Source organism: Pogoniulus pusillus, chromosome 6 (assembly GCF_015220805.1).
Source record: "Pogoniulus pusillus isolate bPogPus1 chromosome 6, bPogPus1.pri, whole genome shotgun sequence".
NCBI classification, from domain to species: domain Eukaryota; kingdom Metazoa; phylum Chordata; class Aves; order Piciformes; family Lybiidae; genus Pogoniulus; species Pogoniulus pusillus.
Genome location: NC_087269.1, coordinates 19,518,292 through 19,542,103, shown reverse-complemented (window position 1 = coordinate 19,542,103; position 23,812 = coordinate 19,518,292). Strand labels below are relative to the sequence as shown.

The 23,812-nt window shown below is 39.0% G+C and overlaps 1 protein-coding gene across 2 annotated transcripts in view; it reads right to left on the bottom strand.

Moving 5' to 3' along the window:
* The window catches only part of ERCC6 (ERCC excision repair 6, chromatin remodeling factor), a 50,015-nt gene extending 27,827 nt beyond the window's left edge, over positions 1–22,188 (bottom strand). Inside the window, exons 1-7 of one of the 2 annotated variants that reach the window (XM_064144757.1) lie at positions 21,941–22,188; positions 20,991–21,424; positions 18,193–18,313; positions 16,208–16,316; positions 13,579–14,302; positions 4,421–4,546; positions 589–747 (exon numbers count right to left, since the gene is read on the bottom strand). In XM_064144757.1, the coding sequence (XP_064000827.1) occupies positions 589–747; positions 4,421–4,546; positions 13,579–14,302; positions 16,208–16,316; positions 18,193–18,313; positions 20,991–21,421 (1,670 nt within the window). In that variant the 5' untranslated portion in view covers positions 21,422–21,424; positions 21,941–22,188. Of the gene's footprint in view, positions 1–588; positions 748–4,420; positions 4,547–13,578; positions 14,303–16,207; positions 16,317–18,192; positions 18,314–20,990; positions 21,488–21,940 lie in introns of those variants that run through there. The other variant, XM_064144756.1, reaches the window with a different exon arrangement.
* Between the last annotated feature and the right edge of the window lie 1,624 nt (positions 22,189–23,812).

The window sequence follows — 23,812 nt, the reverse complement described above, 5'->3', positions numbered from 1 at the left end:
TTTGACAAGCAACAACAGCACAACAAAAAAAGCAGATGGAAATACTTTCTGTAAATTACTGGTTTTACTATTACTGCTATTTTTTGCCCTGTGTAATTCTCTGCTAATCAGAAACTCTAACTTTCATTGCAAATCAGCTCGCTACTTTCTGTAAAGCATTTACCTGGTGGCTTGCCAGAACAAGTATTTTAATGTAAAATTTAATAAATGGAACTGAAGGTATTGTATCCGATTTAAAATTCCATATTGTGTAAACTATTGATATTAATGTAATTGAGTTTGTAAACAATCCATTTGTGGAAGCTAACCTTAGACACCGTATTGACCCAAAATATCTAGTGTGGCTCATCTGCAAAATGAGGCATCAATGCCTGGAATTCATTAAAAGTGTTACATGTTTAATTTTTCCTGCCCTACAGCTCCATTGTCTCGTAAAATTTTTCCTTTGATGTCCTCCACTAAAAGAATTAAAGGAATATTGTAATTGAAATGTCATTAATAATTCACAGGACCCTCCTCCACCAGCAATACATCTGATGAAATATTAATTGAGCTCCACAGACTGACAGTCTGCAGAGGAGCACTTGCCTGTAATTTGAACCACGAGTCCTGATCTTGCTGTAGCTCAGACCTGCCAAGAAGGCAATTATCTGGATGGTCTTGCCCAATCCCATCTCATCTCCCAGAATTCCTCCTGCCTGCTGGCAATGCAATTCCCAGAGCCACCTAACACCTGTCTGCTGGTACCTAAAACAAGGAAAAAGAAGATGGCAAATGTTTGATAATACAGATCATAACAGAAAGTACTCATGAATTAATCATTTGGCAAGGACAAACCAGGACATTATACTGGTTACAGTAACATGCTGGATGTGTGTTTTACATGAGTGCTGTATTTTATACATCATACATTTTTGATGCGCTCACACATTACATGTGACTTACACTCTTTATGCAACACTAAGACATTTCTAATTAAACTGATAGTCATAGTAATTAGAGAGTATTTTATTTCATGTATATTTTAAGTGTTACAAGCAACTTGGAAGGCTACTTAATGAAGCATTATCTTTTCAGAGTAGACTACCTGCAGTAAGTTGCATTGTTTAGAATACATACCTTGAACTGAAGGAAAAGCTAGACTTGTAAGGGGTACAGCCTTTACACTCCACTATGAAAACTGATCACATCTACCAAAGCATGCTTTCTCTTCACATAAATTCATTTAATAACATTCAGCCTTTTTCAATGAAAAAAAAAGAAGCCAGCAAGGCAAAATGTTTTGGAAGGCAAAACAATGGAAACTATCCCAGTGAAAGGGGTGCAGCAGAGCATTATTACATGATTGGATCAGGGCAGTTTCTACTCCCGGTCATTCAGTGGAAATTTTAAGCAACAATGCAAAATATGTTCCAGTTAAGGAAAGTGGACTAGAGAGCAAGATTTATAATGGCAAGCTAAAAAATGTGGAGATAAGATGCTGAACTTTCCAACAGCTATAGCATGCGTTTTTTATAATAATATGAAACAGTGAGATCACTGAGAGTAACACACCATGTGAGTGGCTTGAATTGCAAACAGTACAGAAATAAATGAAGAAACAGAGTATTTGAACTACTATATTTTTTAAAAAATCAACAGAATACAGATTTGAGCACTTTTAACTTAGCATATGTAATTTTATGGTTGATGTGAATTCCTGGAGTGCAGAGCATAGACAGGAGCAAAACATAAGTACTATTTTTTGGTGAACAGGGGTTGGCCATTTTAGGGCATTAGCTTGTGTATACTCCAAAACCATTCTTTGAATAAATAACATTTAGGACTACTGACAGCCAGCACCAGTACTACAAGAAACTATTAAAAATGCTAAACAGAGACAAACAAATCATTTCAGTACTCAGAAAATGATGATTAAAGAACACATCTAATGTTCAGACATTATCTGCTGGTGTCTCAAATGCATTATACCAAGAAACCCTTAAAATCCTCCTTTTATTAGAAATTAATTCACTTTAAAAATGTAGCAATATAAAACCAACTATAACATAGCTTGCAGGATTAGTTATAATTGGCTTAAGATGCTACCATTACTACATTTTATGAAGATGAAACATATTCTGATGGAAATATTAAAGAATTGGAGATACTCCAGTATCAGAAGTGGCTACCCCACACTTAAGTCCACGCATGTCTCTCAGAAGACAACCATTCAATAACTTCAAGGTATTATTTTATATTATTTCTTGGGATTACATCCTGTGCTTAAAAGCTAGATGCATTTATAAGCATCTTTCTCCCTCTCCCCCTTTCTCCTGAGCAAGCTTCATAAGACAGAATTAAATGTGAAATATTTTGCTCAAAGGTTATCTAAAAATGAAAGATGCAGGTGGTTTCTTTGTATAATACAAACAAGAAATTATTGCAACTATGAAATAGCAAAAAAAATACTGTAGCAATAATTTTTTATGGTTATATGAAGAGATAAATTCTCTTTAATCTTATCCTTTCATTGCACTGATATTTTTCCCCAAAAAATACTGTAGAAGTAAAATTAAAATGTTGCCTGGTCTTCCAGAATAGTTATATTTGGGTTGTATTTCACATGAGCAATGATACTTTGATCCATCCCTCAAAATTCAGAGTTTAGCTGCATTGTGGCTGAGAAAACAGGACATTCCCATGTATCAGAGAAGTCACAGACTGAAAACAAATCATGAAGGAACCTGGTTTCTTGTTTATACAGGCAGTGTTCTTACAGGCTAAGTGCATACAGTGTAATTAATGTTTGAAATTCAGTCTTTCCCACTGTTTGGTTTTGTTCCATGGAAGCATCACTGCTGTTCTTGCTGGATGTTCCTTGAAGCAGACAAGTATTACAGGGAAGAAACAGGTGGTTCACTTAAACAGGCTTAATGAAGGACAAATGTAAAAGTCTACTATTTTCTAGTGTGAGCTAACTTCCTTGGAATCCAATTCGACCATGCAAAAGATCACTTACAGCATACTGCTATGCATTTTGGGTCAATACACTTCCATGTTTTGCACTGAACTTGCTCAGACCTCAAAGTTTAATGCCTATTGACTGTGGGCTTTCCTGCATTGGAGATTTCAGCATTTAAAGTTACAAGATGAATCATTCAAGTCAATTGATCTTTCTAACCACTTAAGTTTTGTCAACTGACTCATGCTTGCAGGGATACCCTTCATTAGTGAGGCTCGTATCTCTTAAGATTAATTTTTAGTCATCTGCTTTATTTCAATTCCCTTTGAGTTGCTCAGACCACATATCCATCCTCTGGATGATTACTGCTGCAGTACCTTTGCATAAACAACTGGAGACCACATATTGGCTGCGTATTGTCCTGGCAACCAAGTCATTAAATGTCCATTTTAGAGCTAGTGTTTTCCTTCTGAGGAACTGCAGACCAACAGTAACAGTTTCTTTTGAGGTTAAGACTAAGTGGTTTAGTTGGAAAGGATACCATGCACATCCATTACCAACCAGGGCTTCCTACTCGCTAATCATACAATTTTATAGAGTTAAAGCATTTAAGAAGATATTTTTCCTGTTGCTTGAAATGTTGCTGACAAAAACTCAGCCCTGTTACGCAAGGACCTTAAGGGAGAGATTAGGGAGGAAGGTAACTTAGCTGCTAGCTTGTTTTGTCTGTTTTTTTGGAAATGGCTTTTTGAATATGTGACTGGGAGCCATAGTCCCCCCCACCAAAAAAAAAGAAATAGAAAGCAGTCATGTCCAAATCTGCAATCCAGCACTAAATAACTAAATCATGAGTTCTACTAAAGGAATGAAGAATTAATTCGCTCTGTATATTTCAAAACTCTACCAAGCAAAATGTTCAATACTGGTTTATAATATGTATTATAAATAGTTACTTTGAGCAGACTTTGAGTAGCTATTTCAATAAAAAAGTTGCCTAATTTGTTTTACTGGTAGAAGTTTTTTTTACTTTACCCTATCACAGAAACACCTACATTTCCTGTTCCCATTTATCACAACTTGCCAGTAAAACTTCTTCAAACTACTGTCATTCAACTACTCCACATATGAATTAAAAGCAAGCCCTTATTAATAAATGAAAGCACTTATAAAAACAGATAAGCAGACCTTTTTAATTTGTAGTTTAGCTAAATACACATTTGCAATATACACATCGACCAGTTATCACCTGTGTTTTCATGTAACTGCCTTTTGTATTTGTAATAAATTAATTTTCTTTAAAGTTTGATCCTGGAGCCTTTTTTGAAGAAACAATCCTGTAGAAACAACTGAAGGACAAGCTGAAGCATCACTCACTGAACTAAGAGTTACCACAAAGGGCATCCAGAAAACTATTGCTATTACTACTAATGTTATTACCAGCATACAACAATGTAATATTAAGTACAGAATACATACTTAAAAAGCTTTTTGAAGAGAAACCCTGGTACTTTGAAACCCTCTTCAAATTCAGTGTCACTTTCTTCAGAATGTTCCTCAGGGGATTGATGCTCTTTGTCCTTCAGACGTTCTTTTTGCCACCTCCTAGAGTGACAAAGTCAGCATTCAATTACTGCATAAGAAAGACACTATACACCCTTCTGTCATAGAATCATAGAATCAACCAGGTTGGAAGAGACCTCCAAGATCATCCAGTCCAACCTAGCACCCAGCCCTATCCAGCCAACTAGACCATGGCACTAAGTGCCTCATCCAGTCTTTTCTTGAAGACCTCCAGGGACGGTGTCTCCACCCCCTCCCTGGGCAGCCCATTCCAACGGGAAATCACTCTCTCTGTGAAGAACTTCCTCCTAACATCCAGTCTATACTTTCCCCAGCACAACTTGAGACTGTGTCCCCTTGTTCTATTGCTGGTTGCCTGGGAGAAGAGGCCACCTCCCACCTGGCTACAATGTCCCTTCAGGTAGTTGTAGACAGCAATGAGGTCACCCCTGAGCCTCATGATCCGGTGAAAACCTCATTTAAACAATAAGCCTTTGGAGAAGAAAGTTATGCAGACAAATGGTCAAAATACCTGACATACTAGAAGGTACAGGTACTCCTGATTATCTGGTTATGAGCTTTCAGAGTTACAGATAGCTACAGCTTTCTGTAGACAAAATATAATGGAATTAACAATTAACATCACAAAAAAGAAAAGGATTCATTAAATTTCTAAATCTCCATTAAAAATCATAAAGCTATCAATAATGTTTAGGTATGCCATATATAAATATATGCAGTAAAATGAAAAGAAGCAATTGGGAAATTCAGACCAAAGGAAAAAAAGTTATACTGCCTATCACTGCAGTCTACTGTATTAATTGACAAATGGCCTCTTAAGCAAGATGCTAGGAAACTCATCTGTCCAATCTTTTAACTCTACATGGAAGAAGCTCTAGAACAGTCATGGATGGGGGAAAAAATGAGCAGGACACAACAGCTTTCCAGTACTCCTTCATTTTCTGAATGAAAAAGATTACAGGTGAGTGAATAGTCATTTATCCATCCTTGTCTAAGGTTGCCTTTTTAGCAGTACACAAAGCACCACAAATAGAAACCAACAAACAAACCCAAACACCCCTCCACACAAAACCAAAGGGCCAGATAATGGCTTAACAGTCTGTATTCTAAAAACAAAAACAAACCAAAAAAAGGATTTCTGAACTATTTAAAAAGGAAGGAAACATGTTTTTATATTTTATTCCCAGCTTTGCTATTCACAGTCCAGTGTGCTGTAGGTTTATGGGCTGAGCGCTTTATGTTTTCAAAACTACTAGCCCAATTCTGTCCAGGTCAGGAAAAAGAAGCATAATCATAATAAATGTTGTTTAAATCTGGCTTAAAGTTGACAGTGTCAGCTATGGAAACACAGGTTTCATTACCTTGATTTACATTGGTCCAACAGAGCGAGTTAAAAAAACTGTTATTCTTTTTTTTTTCCCTCAAACAACTGCCCATAAGACAGCTACCATCCTTGACATTCTGCACTTCCCACCTGGCAAACAAACCAGAGGACACTAAAACACGTCTCAAGTGCTCTTCAAGTCTTTAAAGACTCCAGCCACGATGCCACCTAGGGGAATAACATCACGTCAAGGGCAGACAGACATGACAGACACAGTATAAGTCCTCCCAGCCTTCTCCACCAGAGAAAAATCCTTTTGGCGGACACCATCTAAAAATAAAATTTAATTCAAAATTTCTATCTTGCACATATTAGTGAATGAAAAAAAAAAAAACAGAAAAAAACCCCAAAAACACCACAAACAGACAATGAAGTTCCTGCATTCCTCTTGTATGTTTTAATTACATAAGCAGTTCTGGGAGGAAATTAAACCAATGATGCCTACCTCCCTAAAGATGCTACTTTGTATTCTCTGGTACAATATAAAGTGAGAACACTTGAAAGAGACTCATCTTGCTGTTAGGTCATTCAAAATCATCTTCCATGGGATCTGCAAACTCGTAACATGACTCAAGCTGAAGCTTTATTTTCTCTAGTGGCAACATCAGTAAGAGTTTCTCTGGTCTTTCTGACTACTGATTTCAGTAAAACTTGTAGGAACTTAGACTTAAAAGGTTTCTTGGTCTCTGGAAAGTTTGTTTAATAAAAGTTTGCTTAGGAATTACAGGGAAAAAGTTCTACACTTTATTTAGTTCATACCTGTTCATCCAACCACATCACCTTTCTCATAAGAGAAAGATAATTACTTCAGGTTTCCAGATCAGCTTTTCACTAGTATTTTTTTGAGAAAATACAGTCTGCCTTTATGGAACCAGTCACAAACTTGCAATTTGGTACTGTTTTATTAAGTGAAAATGAACACCACCATCTCTAATACACCCAAGTTATAATAGCTTCCAAAAAATTATGGCACTGACTAAGAGAATACAGTAATAGATAGGTTCAGAAGATATTCACTGAGAAATTCTGATCTGTTAAGTCAGGTAGTCTTTGGAAGGAAAAATGATGATGAAGAGAAAAAGCAGCATATGCAGAGAAAAAAAACACGGAGGACAAAGATAGTAAAGTTTTCTGATTAAAACTGTCATGTTGCCAATGTTCATTATTAGACTGTTCTCACTCCATTATACAAAATTATGCATCAAGCAGTAAAAAGAAATTATTACAAATATATTAAGTGCCAAAGTTTTCTCCACAGATATTTTTATATACCTCTCCTAGTACAGACACAGAAATTTCTGTCATAGCCTATAGTCTTGTTAAATCAAGCATTTAGGGAAATAATATTCCTGTTCTGAAGTTTGTGAGGCAGATGATACATTCTAGAGGCAAAGCATGGAAATGCATTTATTTTTGTTCAGTACTACATTGTTGTGCTATCTGCCACAGATAGGAAATTATTCTTCTGAGTTCCAGAAAAAGATCAACAATTCAAATTGACAAATGCTGACAGTCAGTGCTTCAGATTCTACCATTACTGGAACTGTAACAGGTCAGAACTTGATTATTTTATCTGATTAGATTATGAGAAGACTCAAACCAAGGAAGAAAACTCCTACTTGTCACACTAAAATAAAAATAGTTGTACATAACAAAGCATCAGAACTGGCAGCTTGGTAAAGAGTTCGTATTAAATTCGAGCAGGACAATAATTTGTGTAGGAGTCTGCTTCTAATTTGACATTCCAACATCAATTGACAGTAGCCAACACTGGAGCTTCAGGCTCCCCTGGGAAGAAATAGATTGCCCTCTAGTGTACATGAGAAAAAGTGATCCAAAACCAACCAAGAAACATTTCTCACGTTAACTTGTAGCTACCTAGGAGTTTAGGCTCCTCACCCTAATATAACTACTGTATTTTCCGTAAGAAAATTATTAGATCCGTACATGTGTATCTAGAATTTTAACTAATAAATCTCACACTTAAAGAAAAGTTTATAAAATAAACACTGCATCTGTTCCTTCACTGAAGTCTAATTACACAAGACTCTAGAACTACATCTCTTTGAAAGATCTGGAGGGTCTTTTCCCCTCAATTACAAATTTAAATAAAAAGTAGCACTTTGTGGTTACCACTACCCACTTTTAAAGTCTGAAGACAGTATTCAGTTTCTGAAAGACTGTGAATTCAATGTAAGACATTGCATTAAGATATTCTGCATTAAAACTTCATTGTTTTCTTTTATAAAGTGTAAAGATGTACATAGCTAAAGCAATGGGAAGACAATCACTATTTGCTACATCAGATCTACCAATTATTAGTTTGGTCTTGTACCTTTCCCCAGAAGTTAAACTTTGGAAGGAGAAACAGTAGTTAAAAGTTGACTCAACTACACATGTAGCATATTGACCATTTGGTCAATATATTCCTTTTCCACTTCAGGTGACCACCACTCATGTGCCCAAACAATCAGAAAATACAAGTTTTACTATACCAGCAAAGCACCTTGAAAATAAAAGCCTGACCTTTGAGAATTCTATTTAATGCTGTTCATGGTCACTGACATGAATACAATTTTATCCTGAAAGCACAATATGAAAGCCATATATCATACAATTAAATCTTCCTTAATATAAGGATGCATTCAGATGCTAAGCCCATTTCCCACTCGTTGCAATACCCTAGAAAGAAATTCTGCATCCAAAACTGTAATGAGCACAATTTGATTTAAAAAACAGCAAACAACAAAAATTCAACCAACAAACCAGTCATGAAGCAAGCTGAGTACTTAATATAGTTTGCATTTGAGAAGCACACTATGTTTTCTATTTGATATAGCTAAGAATCCCTTACAGATTATTCTAATTTGCTAAATTGAAGCATTCAGCATTACTTTTCTGATTTAACTTTTTATGGTCTATATGGGTGAATTTAATTGGTACATCCTAACAGATGAAATACATGCAGTTAGTACCACAAGTCTCCATAAGTAAATTAAGACTGATGTAGATAATTACACACTTGAGTTTAGAATGAAAGGTGTACTCAGCGAGTGAGCCAAAATATATCTTCATTTGTGTCTTGGCTTTGTCATTTTAAAGAGCAGTTAGGATGCTCTAAGAAAGTATCTTTCAGGAAAAGGTAATATTTAATCCTTTTTTAATTTGTAACTCTGAAACATCAAGAGATTCAGTGACAGATACTTCAAACAGAGCTAGCCCATGAAATCTGATCTGAGAAAAACAACTTACTTGTAAGTGAAATTTCTTTTTTTTTCCTTGAGTCTTTCTATCTGCTGCTTTATGCACTGATAGCCATGATTTCCAGCTACTCAGCTGCTTGGGTGTCACTTGGGAGACATGAATAGAAGCAGCTTTCCTAGCCTCCCCTCTGAGCACTTGACAACAATTGAAGAACTCAAACAACCGTACTCCACAAACTATGCAGAACACACAAGAGAACACCGATATGGCACTTCTCTCCTACAGCGTGACACGTAATTCCTTCCTTGAAGCAGCAGGCAGATGCAAACTGACAGCTGCTATAGGAATAGTGACCGTAAGAGTGTTAACTTTTTTTGTGATGAAAATCATGTCACACATTAAGTACGTACATTATAAGCAGTAAAAATGACTTGGATATACTTATGTGTTGCATTTTAACACATGCAAATGAAAACTTTCATGAACACGCTAAACAAAATTAGCCCTGATAAACTGCAGCTTCCACATCTGCAAAGTCTTGAGAATAATACAAGAAAACTATGCAGCAGTTTTCTTGTTGAGAACAAAGAAAAAGGTTAATTTCCTATGCATTTAATTTGCATACATGTTTATTTTTACATAAAAACCCCCTGAAAACAGGTGCATTTTGACTCATTCCACAGATCTCAAAGAAACTAGCTCAGCCCTGAGATGAGAAAGGAAAGACCCATGCAAGGGAAAAAGAAGTGAAGCTACTATGAGCATGAGGTGAATTATGTGTATCTAACTGGTGCTTTTTCATGTTCTCCTGATCACATCTTGCTTGGAGTGACCAGGCTGATCGCTGAAAGTCATCTTTAGAAAGACAGTCAGGTACTCTTCTGCCTGCCCTGTTTACTGCAGATAACACCAGCTCCTGTTCTGAAAACAGTTTCTTGTTCCAGAGATGCTTTGCAGCCCTGCAGTTAGCTAAAATTATCATGCTTTAACACCACCATTGTAGTTTCCCCTTGACACAGACCAATCTCTCCAAGTCCCATCTCTGAAAAGTTTTAATGTTAGGGAAACTAATTTTCAGTCTTTAAGAATATAGGACTGTATTTGGTGCCAAGCACAAGACTAGATGTTCAGAAGACTAAAGTAATCCTAAAGGATTTTCCTCTGCTTCTCTCTGAGGTAAAATATACCATAATCTCACCCATTTGTTTGCATTCACAAGTAAAACTGACATGAAATAAGACATCAATGTAAGCAAATTACAGCATTTCTATAGCATTCTTAATATGTTTCTTAATTCACTACATTTTATTTTCTTATGGTATTTCCCATAATGAAGATTACCTGGGGGTACCAGCATAAAAACGTCAATGTGGACAGCTGCAGCTTAACAGTCACAATAACTGTAGCTATGAAATTTTTAAGAGATGTAGTGTTTTGGTAGCAATTACAGTTACTGATACTTCTGAAATTCATTTAGGCTTTTATTGTAACTTTAGTAACCAAAAAGAAATGTAGTCTCTGATATGACTTTGCTAAGGATAAATTGTCACAATCTTAACATTATTAAAAAACGTGTTTGAATGAATTTAAACTGTGAGTCATATTAAAACTTTCAATCAAAATAAATTACTCTTGATGAAAACACTGAATTAAAAATGATTTAATATTGGTCTAATTTAAATGTGAAAAGCATAGTTTTATTCAATATAAAAGTAAATATTTTACCCATTAAGTACAATTATTTTTGTTAATGCACCCAATAAAAAACATACTTCTTTTTGACCCTTTGGACATTGCTCTGATTAGCCTCTTGCTGAGATCTTCTATTCAAGCACATTTTCACTATGAAAACTGCAAACCTATTGCTTACATTGGCTACCGATCTGCCTTTGTAATCTGGAATGTGAAAGTGAAGCTGGACTCTTCCTACCTAAGTTTTTGTTATTACCACCAGTAATTCTACAACTGTGAGCACCTCCTATCAGGAGATAGCTCTTCATCCACAGCAACTCAGGCTCTCACCACAGATAGAAACAGTGTTTATACCTTTACCTGACCCTTTCTCCGATAATTTCATTTAAATCTGTAAGGTTATATATTTTCAGATAAGTGTAAGATTTGACTCTCCCAAGTATTAATCAAGTTCCTGTGCTAGGCCTTATAACTACATAAGCCATATTCCACTGACTGCCCTAATATATATTCTTCCTTCCATTCTAGGGCAGCTATTTTCAAGGTGGAATCCATGATTTTCTACAGGACTATAGAACTACTTGAAGGACATTCACTAAAGGTAACTAATTAAAAAGCAAGCATAGTATTAGCAAGCTAAAGAGAGCTCAGTCCTTATACTAGATGAAAGACAATATGCCAGGGTTAGAGAATGATTAAAACAAAACAACCATTTTAGTGATCTTGATCTTTTGATTCCCAGCATGTGCAGAAGTGTTTCTTTACTGGTATGTCTAGTTAGCATTTTAACAGTTTGACAAGTTACATGTAAGTAAGAAGTAAGGGACCTCCTGAAACATTTGGATCCTCACAAGTCCATGGGACCGGATGGTATCCATCCTAGGGTTCTGAGAGAGCTGGCAGGTGAGCTGGCCAAGCCACTCTCCATCATTTATCAGCAGTCCTGGCTCACTGGAGAGGTCCCCAAAGACTGGAAGCTGGCCAATGTGATACCCATCCACAAGAAGGGTTGTAAGGAGGAGCCAGAAAACTACAGACCTGTCAGCCTGACCTCAGTGCCAGGCAAGGTCATGGAACAGGTCATCTTGAATGCCATCACAAAGCACCTACAGGATGGCCAAGGGATCAGGCCCAGCCAGCATGGGTTTAGGAAGGGCAGGTCCTGCCTCACCAACCTGATCTCCTATGATCAGGTTACCCACCTGGTGAATATGGGGCAGGCTGTGGATGTAGTCTACCTGGACTTCAGCAAAGCCTTTGACACTGTCTGCCACAAGAAGCTCCTAGCCAAGCTGGCAGCTCATGGCTTGGACAGATTCACTCTGTGCTGGATCAAGAACTGGCTGGATGGCAGAGCCCAGAGAGTGGTGGTGAATGGTGCCACATCCAGTTGGCAGCCAGTCACTAGTGGTGTTCCCCAAGGATCAGTGCTGGGCCCAGTCCTGTTCAATGTCTTTATTGATGATCTGGACGAGGGGATTGAGTCCAGCATCAGTAAGTTTGCAGATGACACCAAGCTAGGAGCAGGTGTTGATCTGTTGGAAGGTAGGAGAGCCCTGCAGAGGGACCTAGACAGGCTGGATAGGTGGGCAGAGGCCAACGAGATGAGATTTAACAAGGCCAAGTGCAGGGTTCTGCACTTTGGCCACAACAACCCCAAGCAGCACTACAGGCTGGGGACAGAGTGGCTGGAAAGCAGCCAGGAGGAAAGGGACCTGGGGGTACTGATAGTAGGCTGAAGATGAGGCAGCAGTGTGCCCAGGTGGCCAAGAGAGCCAATGGCATCCTGGCCTGCATCGGGAACAATGTGGCCAGTAGGATAAGGGAGGTTATTCTTCCCCTGTACTCAACACTGGTCAGGCCACACCTTCAGTACTGTGTTCAGTTCTGGGCTTCTCAATTCAAGAGAGATGTTGAGGTGCTGGAATGTGTCCAGAGAAGGGCAACAAAGCTGGTGAAAGGCCTGGAACACAAACCCTATGAGAGGCTGAGGGAGCTGGAGTTGTTTAGCCTAGAGAAGAGGAGGCTCAGGGTTGACCTCATTGCTGTCTACAACTACCTGAAGGGACATTGTAGCCAGGTGGGGGGTGGCCTCTTCTCCCAGGCAACCACACAGTCTCAAGTTGTGCCAGGGAAAGTATAGGCTGGATGTTAGGAGGAAGTTCTTCCCACAGAGAGTGATTTGCCATTGGAATGGGCTGCCCAGGGAGGTGGTGGAGTCCCTGGAGGTCTTCTAGAGAAGACTGGATGAGGCACTCGGTGCCATTGTTTAGTTGACTGGATAGGGCTGGGGGATAGGTTGGACTGGATGATATTTGAGGTCTCTTCCAACCTGGTTGATTCTATGATTCTATGTCACTTTTGCCCCTTCAAAATGTTTTCCAGGCAGGTGTGAAAATGGAAACATTGCTCAGTCTTATTGCTAGGAGCTCAACAGCTATACTACCAGTAGGAAAAAAAAATACCTCCCAACACACAGCTTATACTGACTATAAAATTACACACACACCCCCCCAGCCCCATGGCATAAGAACTCTAACGTGCTCCCTATGCTGCCAGTTCAAGCCATGCCACCACATTTGGTGCAAGAAACCACCACATTCCCATGTGCAGCAACAAGGTCTGTTTCTATGTTACTATTGATTTTTTCATCCTACTTATAAATACGAAATTTGACATTTCCACTACCAGGACAGACAGAAAGATTACAGAACACTGCCCTTTGCATGTTCAACATCATTTGTTAATGTTGATAATAATGTCTAGGACTAACCTTAGTCTCTGTTTATAATAGCCTTCGTCTCCATCATCTCGCCATCTCTTTACTTTGCGCTTCCCCAGTGTATGCTCTTCTTCCTCAGAGCTTGGACAGAAGTCACCATCATCTTCGGCTTCTTTAAAATCTCTCTTCACTGAGTGCTTTGTTTTTCTTGACAAATTCACGAGTTCATAATCAGAATCACTCTCAGCATGAGAAGATGCTTGTTCCTCTTCTTCTGCTGCTTCTGGATCAAAGAGCTCTTCATCAGGTACATACTCAGATTCTTCATTATCATCTTCCTGTTGACTCCTGAACTTCTTGACCTCAAACAATTTCTTTTCTTTTGGAATCTCAGCCTTTGCTTTAATCTGCAGGGCATGCTTCTGAAGCTTTCTCATGTGTTTTCTTAGGCGCTTATCTGTTTTTGACAAGGCTTTACCCTCTTTTTCCTTTTTCGTAGACGCAGGAGCTGCACACTTAACATTTTTAGCTTGTGCTTTCTTCTTTGCTCCTTTACGAAGGGATAACTTTTTTCTTTCAGATGACAGCTTAGCTTGGTCTGCTAAGTACTTCTCAAAATCAGATGCTTCATTTAGCATCAATTGTCGTACCTTCCTCTCTGGCTTCTGAGGTATTTTAGTTCCAAATGGTGTCATCTGGCCAGTGCGAATAAGCTCTTCCCACTCTGTTTCCTGAACAGGCATAAGCATGCTGCCAAGACATGATGGACCAGGTTCTACAAGAAAAAACAAAGCATCCAGCATGCCTTTAAAACCTCCAGAATAACTCAAAACAGAGGAACAAGAATGTTTTGCAGTCCCTCTTCTAAGATTTATATGCATTCAGTTCAGTTTGCACATACAACTTAAAAGCCCAAATTATCATTACACACAACACCTGAAGTTCAAAAAAGGCAAAATTCTGCAAAACTGAAGTGAAAGTTGCAGCCTGACTTTTTTGGTCTTCTAACTACTCCTCCAACTTCATATATGAAACATTACAAATACTATTAAAATGAAAAAACTTCTGAAAAAACACAAAGTAGCAATAGCAACTATAAAATTACACACACACAGAGCCTCACGGCTTAAGAACTCTAATGTGCTCCCTATGTTGCCAGTTCAAGCTGTGCCACCACATTTGGTGCAAGAAACCACTGCATTCCCATGTGCAGCAACAATGTCTATTTCTATGTTACTATTGATTTTTTCATCCTACTTATAAATATGAAATTTGACATTTCCACTACCAGGACAGACACAAAGATTACAGAACACATAAAAGATTGTTTTTCCACATAGAAAAACCCAAACAAACCCAATCCAACAAAACAAACAAAATCCATCTTCATACTCTAAAACACCAAATAGGATTATGACTTTAAGAACCAGATTAGCTGCACATCACCTTGCTGTAAAAATGCACTTTGGGTAAACTGTGCACAACGTTACTATGCTTATTAATACAAATTACAATTGGTGTTTAACACCAAAGAGGGAGACAAAAGCTCTTGAATTCAGGAAGCCAAAGGTGACTTTCAACCTGAAATCTATTAAGGTCCAAAATTTCACAATAGTGGTACCAGAATTGCCAGCATGGCACATAACTGTGTATGGTCCTATTTAAAGAAATGTTTTTATCAACAAAACATATTGTAATGAGTATTGATCATGTATCAAGCACAAAACTCCTCCCTCTTAACACTCTCAGTTTCTCAAACTACTGAAAGTACTCAACACTGTTTCTTCTGTCTTGGGCTCCACTCACCTCACAGTTAGATTTCATCACACTAGGTACCTGAGTGTTTCTGCATGAACCCATTCAAAAGAAAATAACATGAAAGGCACTCTTCTACTACGAGTTTACTGAGATTTTGACTCCTATTATTTTTGTTGGATCAGGACAGAAGCATGAGCTCTGTGAGATCTGGAATCTACTCCAGCCACATCTGCAATGACTAAATAGCACAAGGAGTTTAAACCTCTGCAAACAATACAACCCAAAAGTGACATGCAGATTGTCAATAAGGTCCAAATTTGTGCTCTGCAGAATACCACAGATTAGTGACCCTGGCAAAGACAGCTGAGCTAGAGTTACAAAATCCAAGCTCAGTTTGCAGGCAGCAGTGAGAAAGAACACCTAGGGAAACACTGAAGGAATAAATATCCTGTTTTGGAGGAAGGCTTGTTTTTTTTAAATTGCATTGCAGCCTGAAAAAAGAGAAGTAGTTCCCTCTTTCATGTCTAGTGATACTTCCCAATAGCAAGAAAACCAATTTTGTTAATGCTGATTGATAGCATCCAGCATATAAAATGTAATTCAATCAGATGTTAGCAATCTTTATCAAATTAGCTGTGAAAAAAAATGCTAGGATTTCCAATTTATTAAGCCCAACACTCTAATGTGCCTCAGCTATCCCCATTGAGCTGAACATGGATTAATATCCATTTTCTAAAACTTCCCACGTGAATATGCCAAGAGCTGACATTCTGCAGGTGCAGAGAATAAATGTTTTTCACTCTCTTTTTGAAAACAAACCACTGAAATTAATTTCCTTATTGGCAAAGATTTTGCAAACTAGCTTTGAACGAGAAAAGGCATTACATCAAAGCACAACAGAAGTTTCAGCCTTCTCCCATACCTTCATCTTCCTCAAATTCAATCTCATTTACTTTGTCAAGAATCTCTGTTCCACCAAGAAATGACTGGAGACGCTTTTGCTTTGCTTTGATCTTCTTTAGCTGTTGTTCCTTGAATGACAAGTAGACACATAATTGAATTTGGTTTGTACACTTGCTATTCTTTTAAAAGGCTTAATTACTATAGGATGTGTGCAGTATCTTTTACCAGGTATCACATATTCAAACGCTTACAGCATGACACTTGAAACCAGAAATGGTGGGACTTGATAAAGGCCTTTTCCAACCACAACTATTCTTAGAAAGTGCAAAAAAGGTCACCACAATACAAGTTTTGGAATGTTTTTGTTAGAAAGAAACTGAAATTGCAAATCAGTCCATCTTTCTAATACACTTAATTCAAGAGTGATCACAGACAGTTTAACCACAAAAAATATAAAGTGAAATGACTTAAAGTAAAAAAAAAGTTTTTTAAAAAATCAACTTATCAACTTTACAGATGGTCTAACAAGTATAGTTAATTATTGATACAAAAATAATTCATAGCTGGCTCATCCGTTACATCTTTTATCGGATTGTTATATAGTCAGCTGTGATGTGATTCTTTGGTATTGCTAACTTTCATTTATGAAATGAAAAATTCCAAACAGTAAAGCAAAGGCACAGGCAATGTAATGTTCCATATTTATAATTGAAAGAACTTCCTTACTTAGAGATGTAAGCACTTTGGTAAAAAATTAGTTCATGCCAGAATGTGCAATATAATATTTTCCCCCTTTTGGTGAAGAAGGTTTCATTTGCCTGCCAATGTCTTCATGTAGCACTTTTCAAACCACAAAAGGTAACCGTATTCATGTGTGGTGCAATATATTATTTCCCATTTATGCAGTATTATCCTTGCTCTCAGAGAATTTTACATCATAAAACACTCCTTGTATTGCACCTCGAAGGAAATACCTGTCTTGTACCAGTCATCAGCTGCCCAATTGTCTCAATACTGGAAGAATTCTGTCATCTTTGACCACTTTTCTTTTTAAACACTACAAAACAAAGAATATCTAAAGGTACACCTCAAGACAGAAAGTGGCTCAAGTCCAGGACTGTCTTTCTCCAAACAGCCTCCAAAACACTTGAGGTTAGTAGGACCACTTTTACAGACTGCAGTTTTCATATAGGGATTTTATTCTTACATTTCAAGGTTAAAAAACAATTGAATGAGTCAGTGTCAAATGGCCTGAGATTGGGAAGAAGTGTCTGAGGGCAAAGGGCAGTAAATTTTCACTCAGGTTAGCCATTAGAGAAAATGTTCAGGTGAACTTCCACCAGACACAGAGCTGATCAAAGCACTACAATCCTGACCAGCAGAAGTTTTCATTTTCTCCAGCCTTTTCTGTTCCATTCACAGCTGTATAGGTCTGTTGATTGCATTGCCTGATGCCTGCTAGATCGCTCTATTCCTCCAGATTACTACTAAGGCAGAGAAAAAAAAAAAGCCAGAGCAGATTCTGTGCCTTTTTAACTCAATTCTGACACATCAATGAGTTAAAATGGCTCACAGAAATTAATGGCATATACTGGTACAAGAAAGATACAGACAACGTAAGAGTAAGGAAAGGAAGGTAAGGAATGAAGATCATGAGAGCTGAGATTTAGGTCAGCTATTGAATCCTACACTAACAATGCTTGCTAATTCTCCCAATACTACTGGGAGGGATCAAATTAAATTAATGCAAATCAGTCTTCTGAGCAGGTTCTGGAACTTCTGGTTAACAGCTTATGACATTTAAATAATAATTAAAAAAATAATCACTCACTTTCACATCTTTAAGTCATTTAGAATTTTTGTCAGAAAATGAAAGCATTTAAAATGGAAGGAATAACAACTGTAGACTAACTCTGAACTATATAATTAAACAAGAATTACATAATCCAAACCTTAAGCCAAAGTACAAGCCACCCATTGTCAGCAGAATATTAACATATTCACCTTGTTATATTTCTGCCGTTTTACAGAATCTAGTTTTCTGTTTATGTCTTTGTTGTTGGCAGCTTGAGGTGAAAGTTGCTCAATGATTTTGTTTATTTGTTTCAGAGAAGTTGTACATGATCTGAAAAAACAAAAAGACACTAGTCAATTCTGTGAAGCAAAATAAGACATTCTTGACAATTTTGAGATTCCAAGGGATTTAATTAAGATAAAAAAGGTCTAAAGTAAGTTTTTAAATAAGCAACTTACATTTAAACAGCACTGAAATACTAAACACTTAAAAAAGCTTTACATCGTAAGATATTTGTAAACAAATTTTGCCAATGCTAAAATTCCAAAGACAAGGAAACTGAACAAACACTGCAATATTCAGTACTTAAGCTATAAGTCTGATAGTTATAATGAGCAAGTGGTAGTGGCTGCTTTTATTGCTCAAGGTAGACAAAACACACAGAAATGAAAAAATCTGTTTTCATTTTCTAAAGCTGCTTGATGCCATTATATAAGGATGCCTATTCCTTTTACATTTACAATACCTTTTACAAAAATAACAGACTACAGGACCTGAATATAATTCCAGGAAGACAGACTAGACAATGGAGCATCAACACATTGCTTGAGCGTGTCCAGAGAAGGGCGACGAGGCTGGTGAGAGGCCTCGAGCACAGGCCCTAAGAGGAGAGGCTGAGGGAGCTGGGATTGTTTATCCTGGAGAAGAGGAGGCTCAGGGGAGACCTTATTGTTGTCTACAACTACCTGAGGGATGGTTGTGGCCAGGGGGAGGTTGCTCTCTTCTCTCAGGTGGCCAGCACCAGAATGAGAGGACACAGCCTCAAGCTACGTCAGGGGAAATTTTGGCTTGAGGTGAGGAGAAAGTTCTTCACTGAGAGAGTCATTGGACACTGGAATGGGCTGCACAGGGAGGTGGTGGAGTCACTGCCCCTGGGGCAGTTCAAGGCAAGATTGGACGTGGCCCTTGGTGCCATGGTCTAGCCTTGAGAATTGTAGTAAAGGGTTGGACTTGATGATCTATGAGGTCTCTTCCAACCCTGTTGATACTGTGATACTGTAACACTAAACTCTCCTTAGTAATGCACTACCATTTTTCTTGTTTTCACATACAATACGGAATTCAGTTTGAAACACATACTGCAACCTAATACAATGTTTCTGCTGTTGGATTTGTTTGCAAGGATGAAGGTTCTGCCCCACCATCAGAAAAAAACAAATCTATGTTTGTTAATTCTGATAGCAGAATATTTCACAGGGTATGCAAATAAGTATCCCAAAACACTACAAAAAATGTCAAAGAAACTCTTCATAACACCTGCAAAGCAGCCATTATTCCCCTTCTCTGCAAAGAAATGCACTATGTAAGTCTCCTCAGTTGTGCCATGTTTCCCTCCAGCTCTGATATGGATTCTACCACTGTTCTTCTACAAGACTTATTCTACCAGCTCTCCAGTTACCACTGACACCTTAATTCATTCTGTGTCAATGCTTTTGAACCACCTGTTCCAACTTTCTTAGTCTTCAGTTTTGTCACTTTGAAACATATCTTCTCACATGTTACCTACTTTTTGGTTCGTTTCCTCGGCTCTGGAAGTTTCTGACACAAATTGCTACTGCCTCTTTCTACAATGCTTTGTTTAACAACAGTGTAACTTAAAACTTGAACCATTTTTTATTCTCCTTCTGTTCAAATCTGCATGTCTATTACAGAACCATGCAGCTTCTACTATGGATTCTGTTAAAAACCCACCACTTCTTGCCTAATTTTTCCTCTAGTCATGTACTCACAAAACTTTAAGTTACTCTGCTATCAACTCTACTTGTATTTCTACTTCACTAGTCCTTCTTAACAACCCAGCTATATCTCTGCTAATTTTTTCAGACTCCAACTTTCAAATTTGCACATTATAGCTTATATGGATGAGGTTCTATTGGTCCACATAAGCCATTTGGATCCCCTCGGACAAATATAATTTTACAGCTTTAAGTGGAAGGTGAAAACACAGGGGTATGAAAAATTATATGATGCTTCTTAAAGACAACCAGGAAAATATCAATTAATTGCCAGTGCTGTGCACCACTCTTTGGTAACCACATAATTTAATTGCAGCGGTTACACTTCTCCATTCCTCTTTACAATGACCATCTTACTCATTATATCCTTCTGCTGCAAAACAGCTGAAATTAGCTTCTAGTTTTGCAAACTCAATTTCACTTCTCCGCATTCAAACTGAAAAACTAATAAAATGCATAAATTTCAGCATATGCATAGCAAGAAAGCTATGCAGGAGTTGGTAATGGAAGCCCACAGCACTTGAGCAGTAAAAACCAGCATGAATGCAATACAGTGAAAGAGGCATAGGTGAGAACATTTATCTGCAGTAGTTCACGCAGTAACACTACAATCAGACCAGAAACAGAAAGGAAGAGAATTGAAGGGGCACTTCTTCTGACTATAACTTTGAATAACAGAGTATGATGCCGTTTTCCACTGCCCATTAAACAGACACGCATCTTGGCAGAGTAGGAGACTACGCAGAAAAAAGAGAGGCACTGTCCTCTACTACCTTGATGCATGACTGAATTAACCAAATAAGAGCAATGAAGCATCGCTCTAACGTGAAAAATATTTTTTCCGTTTTAAAAAGGTGTCTGACTTGGAAGAGTACACATCATTCAGTGCTTTCAAAACATCTTTTCATCGTCCAGCTTCCAAAAATATGAGATGTTGAGCTTCATAAGATAGTCAGTAACAGAAAGGCACAGTAAGAAAGGACACAATTTACCTTAAGTCATCCAGCAGTGACTGATACTCTTTCTCTGCTTCTGCTGTTCTTGTTGCTTTTTGAGCTTCATTAATTGCGTTATCTACTTGCTGAAGAACTCCTTGCTCTAATACATCCTGATCATAGACATCAACTCCTAAACCCTTCAGCTCAGCAGCCTGTGCACTATGTGAGATGGACTGAATCTGCTGTCTGTTGATCTGCAAAAGGGGTTGTCCTTTTCTGGGCATCTCTGAGGGGATAGCCATGGAAGTGCACGACTGGCTGGTAGAGCAGGGAACTCCATTACTGTTATCCAGGTCACTGTTACAAATGTAATTTTCCTGTTCATTTTCCAATTCCTCAGCATCATGCAGACAATTATTGCTTGGAGTAGTAGGAGGATCTTGTTCTTGGATATTGTCTGGCAGGTGGCTGTTGTCTGATGACATCTTCTGCTCAAAGGCAACAAAGAACCGCATCATCCTAAGAACATTCACATATACAAAGCTCCTCATGAAGAATGTGCCCAAATAAAAGTAACCAAACCAGTAAATATGTTTCTTTACAAGGTCTTGTTTCTGACCTTGAGTCCTCCCGCAAAAGGCTTCTCCACACTAATTTCCACAACCAAAAGGATAAAGTGCCCAAAACTTCCAAAAGGCAACTAAATGCAATTCTCCTGGAGAATACTGGTGTCAAGGCAAACAAAACAATCTGTAAATACTCCTCTTTTTGCCAAAGCATAAACTTGGTCCTGTGTGCAGTCAAGCTATAGAAGACTACATGTAACAAAAACATATACAAGTAACACATGCAAACATCGAAAATAGAAGTGTTTGAAACAGGGTACTGCATTATCAGGGAATGCACTGATGAGAATAGTGGGCTGGAGGCTTTGGTTTGTTAGCTCAGCTTTGAAGCAGTACACAAAGCGTCTCAGCCAGTAAATGAACACTGGAGTGACTTACCAAGGCAAGCCTAGAGTTGGTATTGCTTGGAGCTCTCAGACTGGCACCGTCTTTTGAAAGGGCTTTTTTTTAAAAATCTGTTTCAGGGAGAAACAAGGGTTATTAAATTGCAGGAGGAATTTAAGAAGGCAGGTGGGCTTCATCAGCAACCTCATCGAGTATGGCACCCCGCAGTTCTCAGCTTTAGCTCAGGCGTTTCCTCCATCGGCTCCAACCGCACGCAACGGGTTTGGCCCTGTATCCAGGCAACAATTACTATGACAACCCCGCACCGGACAGTTCCCCTCGAGGGACCGTCTACCCACAGCCTCTGTCTGGCAGCCCCAGGTTACAGTCGGGGGCGGGAGAGGCCACCGAGTCGTCTCCGACGCCGACGCCAAACACACCGGGCCGCTCGGCTCCCGGAAGGCCGCGACGCGCCTCACCGCCCCCCTACGCCGAGCGCGCAAGCGTCACTTCCTCCGGGCCGGCGGCAGTCCGGGCTGCGCAGGCGCGGCCGTGCCGTGGCGTCCAGCGCGCCCTGCGTGGCGCTTCTCCCGCCCCTGTGCGGGTGGAGCTGCGCCCGCATGTTCTGAGGCCGCCGGCAGCCGCTGCGTTTGCTGTCAGCGTGTCAGGCTGGCCCGTGAATGCCTTTTTACCTGACGTAAACCCGGCGTTTGGACCTGCGGAGGCTGGTTGCCACGGGGCGCGGGTCACCTGTGGGTGGTTACCACAGCATGCTGGTCACCTCGGTCCGGCCACGCTGCTGCAAGGCCTTGACGCTTGTGGAACAAACGCCCAGAGACCAGAGGAACTGCTTACGGGGACCACTTCAGAAGTTGGGGTTTCTGCCCTGCCAGGCTCCAACGCCGAGTGACTGTCCTTTGAAAGGCTGGGGGAGGAGAACGTGATGTACTGCTTGCAGAATTAGCCCAAGAGTCAAGAACGCAGTGGTTATTGAGCACATAATTTGCGCGAAGGTTTATTAAGAGGAAAAAAAGAAGGGTGCTCTGGAGCTTGGGGTTTAGCAGCAGGGCTGCACTATAGGCAGTAACTGGGACAAGCAAACTGATCAAAAATACAGGTCTCCTGCCTGCTGGCATCTGTGGCAGCACTGTTTTCTGCAATCCTTTCTTTGTCCCGAATTCTGTGGTAGTGACAAAAGCAGAAAACTAGATTTTCACTAGGGGTACTTTTGCTTTCTCGATCTTTTCCCCTGCTATCCTAGTGGCAGAAGAGTCACGGAACACACCTGAGTAGCAGAACTGAACTTAATGGCTGACAGACTTGAGCCAACTGCAAGAGGTTAAGTACATAGCAGAATACGTTTGGAAATGTTTTGCTAATTAAATGATGAGGCAAATAGGGTTTAAATCTCTGCTTGAGGTAATTCAGTTTGACCACAGAACTCTTCGACTGCCTTTCAGTTGTCCTACTCTTTATATTTTTAATGCCATCTTCTCTTAGTGAATGTTTTGAAAGAAGATTAAAAAAAGAAAAACCAACAAACCCAAAATAACTATTTTGTAAATTATGTAGGGGTGAAGTCAAGGCATATTTAGGTAAGCAACAAGGACATGATGCCTTAAGCTTCTCACTCTTTAATTTTAGCAAAATGCAACTGACCAGCAGTGCATTTATAGTGCACCTTTGATTTGAAGAAATCTGAGATACTACTGATAAGGCACCCTGGGTGTAGAAGACTCTGATTGTAGCTATGTGGAAATATCACAGTTGTTTAACAGAGGAATAGCAGAGGGAGGTAGATGTAGTGTTTAATCATGCAAGTTTAAGGATATGAGTGAGGGTGTGTAGGGAGAGAAGATAACTTCTAACAGATTTGGGTCTTTGTCTTTACTCCCTGCCTTTAAAAATGTGTAGACATGGATGTGA